Source organism: Genypterus blacodes, unplaced genomic scaffold, assembly GCF_046128005.1.
Source record: "Genypterus blacodes isolate CSIRO-AG114 ecotype Tasmania unplaced genomic scaffold, CSIRO-AGI_Gbla_v1 ptg000114l_1, whole genome shotgun sequence".
NCBI classification, from domain to species: Eukaryota; Metazoa; Chordata; class Actinopteri; order Ophidiiformes; family Ophidiidae; genus Genypterus; species Genypterus blacodes.
In genome coordinates this window covers 257,189-266,333 of record NW_027466918.1, presented here as the reverse complement: position 1 = coordinate 266,333, position 9,145 = coordinate 257,189, and the positions used below count along the sequence as shown (strand labels likewise).

General features: G+C 50.7%; 2 protein-coding genes across 2 annotated transcripts; one reads left to right on the top strand and one right to left on the bottom strand.

Annotated features, from left to right (window-relative positions):
- The first annotated feature begins 216 nt into the window (after nt 1-216).
- LOC143009736 (frizzled-8-like) lies at nt 217-3,055 on the top strand. The gene has a single exon (XM_076161800.1). The coding sequence runs from the start codon at nt 505-507 to the stop codon at nt 2,284-2,286; it is 1,782 nt and encodes a 593-aa protein (XP_076017915.1). The 5' UTR covers nt 217-504; the 3' UTR covers nt 2,287-3,055.
- A 4,739-nt stretch (nt 3,056-7,794) lies between these two features.
- On the bottom strand, nt 7,795-9,145 carry LOC143009739 (gap junction delta-4 protein-like). The gene is made up of 2 exons (XM_076161807.1): nt 9,091-9,145; nt 7,795-8,849 (listed from the first exon to the last, which is right to left on the bottom strand). Exons 1-2 carry the CDS (start codon nt 9,143-9,145, stop codon nt 7,795-7,797), a joined length of 1,110 nt encoding a protein of 369 aa, XP_076017922.1.

The window sequence follows — 9,145 nt, the reverse complement described above, 5'->3', positions numbered from 1 at the left end:
AAGTGGAGGAGGCTGAGTACTTGATGTGCTAAGTCTCTTTGTGTAGTGGAGACAAAGTGATCGTAACCTCCTCCAGGGTGAACATTTTAAACAAACACCTATAGCAGAGAACACTTGATCGACTCATTGTCCCTCCCCGCCCATGCAGGGGGGAGGGTCCTCACAACCAGCTGTATAAAACCCAACGCACCCTCCGGACACACACACAGCGTGCAGAGAGAGACACAGCGCCTCACACACACAAAGAGAGAGAGAGGAAGAGAGAGAGAGAGTGCGATGCGAAGTAATCACTGTAAACTGTTGAGGAGATTCGACCCGAGCACATACTGAGTGAGAGCACAGCGCTAGTTGCGTGTGTGTGTGTGTCTGTGTGTGTGTTTTGGATGTTCTTGTTGTGCGGATCATCACTCTGTCTGCGCTCTGGCATGAGTTCGGCGGCGTCCCTGGATTAACGGGACCGCAGAGTTCGCTGGGACTTTTGTGAGGACGAACCGCGCACCGGGAATGGAACCCGTGGAGAGGGAGAGGCGGGGACGGGAGCGGAGCGTGCCGGGCTGGTGCGCGCTGCTCCTGAGCCTCGTCCTGCACGGAGCGGGCTGCGGCGCCGCCAAGGAGCTGCAGTGCCTGGAGATCTCGGTGCCGCTGTGCAAAGGCATCGGCTACAACTACACCTACATGCCCAACCAGTTCAACCACGACACGCAGGACGAGGCCGGCCTGGAGGTGCACCAGTTCTGGCCCCTGGTGGAGATCAAGTGCTCCCCGGACTTGCGCTTCTTCCTGTGCAGCATGTACACACCGATCTGCCTGGAGGACTACAAGAAGCCGCTGCCGCCGTGCAGGGGTGTGTGTGAGCGGGCTAAAGCCGGCTGCGCCCCGCTCATGAGGCAGTACGGCTTCCCGTGGCCGGACCGGATGCGGTGCGACCTGCTGCCCGAGCAAGGCGACCAGGACACGCTGTGCATGGACGACAACCGCAGCCAGACCACCACCGCTTCGCCCGTGGTGGCCAAGCCGACCAACCGGCCCCTGAAGCCGCACAGCCCGAGGAAGAAGAGCGGCTACGGTCGAGTCATTCCCGGGAAGCACAAGCCGGCGGCGGCGTCCCCCTGCGAGCCGGGATGCTACTGCCGTGCGCCCATGGTGCCGCTGAGCAGCGACGCTCACCCGCTGCACAACCGCGTCAAGACGGGACAGATCCTCAACTGCGCCATGCCGTGCCACAACCCGTACTTCAGCCCGGAGGAGAGGACCTTCACCGCCTTCTGGATCGGTCTGTGGTCCGTCCTGTGCTTCATCTCCACTTTCGCGACCGTGGCGACCTTCCTCATAGACATGGAGAGGTTCAAGTACCCGGAGCGCCCCATCATCTTCCTCTCCGCCTGCTACATGTTCGTGTCAGTCGGCTACATCGTCAGGCTGATCGCCGGACACGAGGAGGTGGCGTGTAACCGGGACCACGGCGCCGAGCACATCCACTACGAGACCACCGGCCCGGCGCTGTGCACCATCGTGTTCCTGCTCATCTACTTCTTCGGCATGGCGAGCTCCATCTGGTGGGTCATCCTGTCCCTCACCTGGTTCCTCGCCGCCGGGATGAAGTGGGGCAACGAGGCCATCGCCAGTTACGCGCAGTACTTCCACCTGGCAGCCTGGCTCGTCCCCAGCATGAAGTCCATCGCGGTTCTGGCTCTGAGCTCCGTGGACGGGGACTCCGTGGCCGGGATCTGCTACGTGGGGAACCAGAATTTGGATAATCTGCGGGGTTTTGTTTTGGCGCCGCTGGTCATCTACCTGTTCATCGGGACCATGTTCCTCCTGGCCGGGTTCGTGTCCCTGTTCCGAATCAGGAGCGTCATCAAGCAAGGGGGGACCAAGACGGACAAGCTGGAGAGGCTGATGATCCGGATTGGGGTGTTCACGGTTCTGTACACCGTCCCGGCCACCGTCATAGTGGCGTGTTACTTTTACGAGCAGCACAACAGACAAACTTGGGAGATTACGCACAACTGTACGTGCATGTCGGAGCAGAACAGGCCGAGGCCGGACTACGCGGTGTTCATGCTCAAGTACTTTATGTGCCTCCTGGTGGGGATCACCTCCGGGGCCTGGATCTGGTCCGGTAAGACCCTGGACTCGTGGAGGACCTTCTGTACGCGCTGCTGCTGGGGGAGCAAAGCCTCCGCCGGCTCCATGTACAGCGACGTGAGCACCGGACTGACGTGGAGGTCCGGGACAGCCAGCTCCGTCTCCTGCCCCAAACAGATGCCCCTGTCCCGGGTCTGACCGCGGGGAGGGGGGAGGGGGGGTTGCCGGTTCGAATCTTCTGTCAGTTGGTTGAAAGACTGAGGACAACGAGGCGTAAAGACTGAAATCTGTGATAAATTATTGGAAGTTAGTCGATGAACTGAGAGTTTTGAGACCTTAAAGATGCTGAGCACTCCGGTAATGTGAATTATTTTTTTTAGTTGTGACTTAAAAATGCATTTCTGGTCATTTTCTTCACTTTTTTTTTTCATTTTTATTTAGAAAAGTTAGCAGATCCCAAGTGGCTGAAGTGTGACATGTGCGCCTCTGCTGCCTGATCCAAGTGACGTCCGGGGGGCTGAATAGAGAGGGGGGGGCAGTAATTGTGTTGGGATTGTCCATCAGCGTGTTGTAATTAGCACATTAATGAGCGCCTAATGGTTTCTCTTCAATAATGAGACTGTCAGCAGCGGAACAATGTACCTGCGTGAAGAATGCAGCGTCTTATCGGAGCTTAATTAGACTGGAGGAGATCCCTCAGCTCGATAGTTCACCAGCTGCTCGTCAAACTGTGGAACCGTTTGTGTCTTAAACCCTAAAGATTCATTAAGAGGCTGTTTGGTCTCCACGAACACGAATCGATGCCTTAAAAAACTCAGAACGTAAAGTGTATTTATATAATTATTGCTGTATATATGTTGTAAATGTTTATATGTATATAAGAATTAAGGAGATTGTAAATATGTATCATTTCCACTTTGATAGAAGATTTTTATTTTGAGAATAAAACAAACTTTTATTGAATTTCCTCCTGCTGCGTCGTGGTGCTTCTGGCCTCTAAGCTGTCATGGGTTCGCAGCCCTCAGGTGCTTGGCTGCTGCTGCTGTGTTGTGTTGTTGTGTTGTGTTGTTGAGCTGCCATGTGCGCCGTTTGGGTGTAAACCTGCAGCTCCACACGCTGAGAGGCTCAGGCTGCAGCTTTGACATGGCAATGAGGCTCCACAGGTGGTCTCCTCCTCTAATCCCCCCACCCTGCAGGGTTTAAGCTGTTACTAACTCACATTCTGCTCTCTGTGTACAACCTGGTTCACGTTAAAACCTCAAACCGAACACACGGAACAGAGAGTAGGCTGTTTAAGGCGCGTTTGAGGGAAAAGGGGCAGGAAATGCGTGGAAACGTTACATTCTGTTGCTCAGCAGTGGCAGATTTCAGAGCATATCTATTCTATCTATATCTAATTCTTTCCTGTATAGAGAGTTGTGATGTGAGGTGTGCCGGATGTTAAGGTTTCGTTGTGAGATTCTGGTTCCTGGCTCTTTTCACGTAGCTGTGATAATTAAGACGTGAGTGAGAAGAGACAGCAAACTGACAGACACGTGTGTGTGTGTGTGTGGTGTGTGTGTGTGTGTGGTCTGTTCTCTGTGACAGCGAAGGACTCTCATCATCATCATCCTCCTCAGTCGTCCCGGTATGGAGACGTTAAATGGCTCGTGCGTAATATCTGTCAGAAAGCTGTTTAGAAAGAGGCTGTTTACCTTTATATTTATTCAAACGAGGCATTGTTCTGTTAGAATAATACAACAGCCTGTCTATGGAAGGTTATTTTATTGGAATTCATTCACAAATACTTCGGGAACTTAGTGAATTCTTGAAAAACTCCACTAGGAATAAGCGTGAGGGCAGGAGAGTCAAGTTGTGTTATGCTGCCCCCCTGTGGTCAGAGAGGTAAATACGGCTGCTACAGCTCCTGCTACATGTTTCTCTTATTTCATATCGGATCTGAGAATGTTCAGTTTCCAACCAGCTCAAATGGAACAAGCAGTCAGAAGACAACAACAAAAAGACAGAGAGACGAGATTGAACTCCAGTCTTATCACTCATTGGTTTAAATTGTAGCTGTGCATCAACAAGATAATAGATTGTGACACATTCAAGTAAGCAAGCCATTATTTTATTATTGTTATTTCCTCCAGAGACATAATTGTGACAGATGATGCTTCAGCTCATCTCCTGTGATCACATTCATCAAGTTAACAGACAGATGTTCCAGTTTACCCAAGTCGGTGCAAACAAATTGACCTGCCAGTGCTTAGCAGGAGAGGAGACAATGTGTGTGTGTGTGCGTGTGCGTGTGCGTGTGCGTGTGTGTGTGTGTGTGTGTGTGTGTGTGTGTGTGTGCGTAGGGGCAGGTTCCCTCAAGCCGAACGCCAAAATCAACAGAGGAAATGGGTTGAGAGGTCATGCCTGATCCATCTCCTTCTAACGTAAACAAGACGTTCGCCTCGCTGATACAGGAAGAGTTCATCACGCCGAGATCCGATTGGCCAAACCCCCGAGAAGCCGACTCCTCTTCACCGCCTCTAATTAGGATGTTTATGAATGCCGTCTTTGTCTAATGATCTAATTGGCCGCCTGACTCTGACTGCTTCCAAACAAATCACATCAAGACGTCTCAGGGTTGCTAAAGGTCACGAGGCAATGGTGTGATTTCAAGATGTATACAAGCGCCGGGCGGGGACGCGTTTCTCCCTCAATAACAGCTATTGTCATGTCACGTCTGATTTATGATGTCGTGGAGAATAAATGTTTCATCTGGCTCCAGCTGACAGGCCGGCGGTGATGGACGAGACACGGCCCCAAAGCATGATGGGAGACGCCCCAAACATCCTGTGATTACAAGAGGAAGCAGGTAGAGGAAATTCAATTATGAACGAGTGAATGTGACAGTGTGAGATTTAAAACAGGAGAAAGATGTTTAAGGGGATTTTGTAGTTAGAATCAGATTATTTCTTTACTGATTAAGGGGAAAAACTGCTTGAGTATTTTCTCCAGTAAAGTATCAGAACATGAAGCGTGTATTTGAGCACAAAATCCAACCTTAAATGTGAATTAAACTTCATATTTAGGGGTTTTCTAAAGCTTCTTCTTAAGATTGTGGAAACTCTTTCTGTTACTAAACAATGGAGTGACATAATGTGTCCAGCAGGGGGCCACAGAGAGCGTTACACACATGTGAAAGCAGAGCACAGCTTGATTTTGTATCCTGTGATTTCTGAATCAGTGAGATCAGTGAGGTCCTCGTCTTCATCACCTCGGTCCAGATATGAATCCACTAAAGGTGAGTTTAGTATTCTGCTTCTCATAATAACACATTATCTTCCACATGGTTCCACTCTGGCTCCTCCCCATCTGATCATTTATCTCACATGCTTGTGCTTCTAGTCATGCTGGGCGCGGGGGCAGCAGGGGTCAGAGGTCAGAAGGTCATGTTTGTCATTTCTGGCATTCTGTGCGGGGGCAGAAGGAGCAGCACAGTGAAACATCTCCAGCACAAACTCTGTGACTGAGCTCCAATGCTGCTCCAGCAGGAAGAAGGTATTAACAATATGTACCAGTCTAAACAAAGTATTTTAAGGTGGAAATGTTCCCTTTGAAGTACAACTCTGGACTCTGAGCGGACTTGACAGAGGCGTATGAAGTGTCAGAGTTGCTAAATAATGAGCGTTTATGTTGGCAAAGCTTGTTATTAACAGCCTAGTGCAGAGGTTTGCTCATCTTTCCCTTAATGTTAAGGATTTTACTTGATTTCCCAGATTTGTTTCTAAATATTCTGGATAATTATCTTCATTTTAAGTAACTTAAGTTTCCTCACGTATGACATGAACACATAACACATGAAGGACATGAATACACCGCAGCTCTCTGACAGACTGTGAGCGATACCAAGATGACTGTAATGTCACAGGCTGACCACCAGGCGGCTCTAGATGGCGCTCAGGCGAGGCAGCTAAAATAAACAGAAGAAGTGGATTTTGATGAAGCGTTCGCCCTCAAACTTACACGCAGGGGATTTAAGTGCAGATTCCTAAAATGCCAAACTGCCTATGAGGTCAGATGCCTTTGCTAAAGGGCACCTGGGCAGCAGAGGGAGTAACAGCAGCCTGTGTTTGCTCCAGCAGCTCATTCAGGCTCCTGGATCACTGCTAACATCAAAGGAAGCAGGAATGGATTTTGAATTTCAAGTCTGAGCCACCAGGGACACACACACACACACACACGCACGCCTTAGAGGTGAAGAGGATGCTGGGTAATCAATATTTCTGATGCTTCTGCCGTTTCTTCTGATGTGCTGCTGAGGTCAATGTTGACTTTTTCTTCTTTACGTCTCAATCTCATTCGTCCGTCACCCGTGAGGTGTGTGTGTGTGTGTGTGTGTGTGTGTGTGTGGAGGCTGGAGTTTGCCAAGGACAAACAACTATGAATGTGAGGTTTACAACAAGGAGGTCAGCGAGGACAGCAGACACACACACACACACACACACAGGTTACACTCTCATACACAGGAATGCACAACAGTGTCCCCAGTGTGTGTGTGTGGTCATCAGGTTTGCTTGTGTGACCCGTCCACCTCCTCTGCTCCTCCTGCTCCTCCTGCTGCGAGGCTCAGCTGCTCTGAATGCCACAGCAGAAGAAGAAGAGCGTCCCGTCTGAGGGGAGCGGGTCGGGGTCACGGCTTTAACCCCGCTGCTGCACATTTACCTCATCAGCTGTTTGAGCCGCTGTCATCATTGTGGGCTTTGTTACCCGAGCGGAGGTTCAGGTCAGGAGACACAAATGAAAAGTTAAGAATGAAGAAAGATAATGTTTAAACCTTCACACGTTTGATTTAAATACATCATCATTTCATAATTTAAGACCTGTTAAGAACAACTGGAGCCAAGTTAAAGCTCAGACTGTTTCCCTTTATGTGGATTTATGAGATCAAAGTCATTCTGAGGAGTTTTTAAGGAATTGTGTCACAAAAAACAGACAAAGCTTTGAATTCAAGTTTATTTAGCTAAATAATAATAATCAATAAATGTCGATGCTGAATGTCATCTGAGCCGGTTTGTCTTAAGCCGGGGTCAGGGCGAGGTCAGGGTGAGTTGAGGGCGGGGTCACAGAGGGGCCGTCTCAGAGGTCAGGGGTCGGGTCAGTGTGTCTGTTGTGGCTGCTGCTCGATGATCCAGACAACAGCTGAGCCACCAAAGTCAAACCTCTCACAGCTAAAACACGATACACCTGCCACAGCGTTACCACAGATCATTACTACTGCGACTAGCTGAGCAGAAGAAGAACAAGACTTAGTAACTTACAATCATACAGAGTTAAGAATGACAACATTATCCACAATACAAGTCAAAGCTACATGTGAGTTATTTTAAAGGTACAAGGTTTGGACAAAACCCAAAGGGATGAAACACGAGGTCCTCCAGGAGAGCCTGAGGTCCTCCAGGAGAGCCTGAGGTCCTCCAGGAGAGCCTGAGGTCCTTCAGGAGAGCATGTGGCGTAGAATTGCGCATTTCCTTCAGTGAAATTCTCAAGCTCCTCATCAGTCCTCATGTTGCTGAACCTAAGAGCTCCTGCACCAGGATCAGGACTCTACTTGAGGTACAAAACGGATCCTGGTTCCTTGGTGCCAAATGAAGGAAAGTCCCTGAGCTCCTGAATCGTTCCTTCAGGTCTCCTTCTAGTAAAATGGTCCAATCCTCCAAACCCTCACCTGCATTAGACCCAGGCCCTCCTGTCCTGAGACTCGCTGCTGTCAGACTGATGACCTGAGATGTCCTGACTGAGCTTTGTGGTAACCATCGAGGGCGTGGGCACCCTTGGGAGTGGCGGCGGTCCTCTATCTGGACGAGGGGACAGCGGAGGTCTCAGGTGGCTGTGCAGGACGAAGTGAGTCGGCACCGGAGTGGAAGGACGAGTCGTGTCCGCCTTAGTGTCTTTGCGTTCTTGACTCTTGTCGTCTGCAGGTTTGAAGGAGGATCCGCTGCTCATGTCCGCACGAGGAAGTTCACCACTTGGCACGATGTCGACCGTCTGTTTCTCATCTTTGGCGCCGTTCTTGGAGCTTCCACTGGGACTTGCTCTCCTGCTGAGATGGACGTCCGCTTCTTCGGCCACCGTCGTCGCCGTGAACACACTGCTCTGCTCTCCTTTGCTCATCTCCTCCATCAGCATCTCCCTCCTCTTCCTCCGTCTCACCATCGCCTTCACGGTGCTCGCCAGGTCCGCCAAACTCAGCAGGACGGACAAGGAAGACACACCCAGCATGAAGTTGAGCATCAAGGTCTTCTCGGTCGGCCTGGAGACGTAACACTCCACCCCGGACGTGCAGGGAGCCTCGTTACACCGGACGCTCTTTGGGATAGAGAGACCGAAGAGGAAGTACTGTCCTGCTCCGAAAGCCACTTCCACCAGGATCCGGAGAATCACGACCAGGAGGTACGAGCAGAGGAACCCCGGCGACAGGTCGGGAAGAGGAGCTTTGTTCAGAGACGTTTCTCTGGAGGCGAAAGGAGAGCCGACGGGAGGACGCGACAAAACCTTATGAGCCACGCGGGTCGCAAACATCAGATGGGGGAGGAAGAGGAGGACCAGATGGACGAGCCAGAGACGGAGGACGGACACGGGAGCAAAGACGTCGAAGCAGGCGTTGGAGCATCCCGGCTGGATGGTGTTACAGACGAACCGGTCCTGCTCATCTGCAAACAGGGAGAAACCTGCCAGGAGGAGGAGCAGCAGGCGCAGAGCGAGCAGCAGAGACAGCCACGCTTTCCCTGCAGAGAAGAAGAAGAGACCAGAGACCAGAGACCAGACGCCACGGATCAGAGAACGCAGACAGGAAGCAGTCAAACAGGAAATGTAAACGTGGCAAGACAGGAAACAATAATGACTTCAGTTTGTTTCTAATGAGGTCATGAATGTCTTTGACTGAAGGCTCCAAAGTGTCACTCAGAACAAAACTAGGATCTACAAGACTAAAGCAACATGAAGCTGACAGTGAACATGTAGACTCACCTATGAAGGAGACGTTGTGACTGAGAGTGATGAAGAGTAGATCTGCTGCTCCCAT

Coding starts and splice junctions, on each gene's coding strand:
- LOC143009739 (XM_076161807.1), bottom strand. CDS start 9,145: ATGGGAGCAGCAGATCTACTCTTCATCACTCTCAGTCACAACGTCTCC. Junction 8,850..9,090: donor TCACAACGTCTCCTTCATAG/GTGAGTCTACAT, acceptor TCTTCTCTGCAG/GGAAAGCGTGGCTGTCTCTG.
- LOC143009736 (XM_076161800.1), top strand. CDS start 505: ATGGAACCCGTGGAGAGGGAGAGGCGGGGACGGGAGCGGAGCGTGCCG.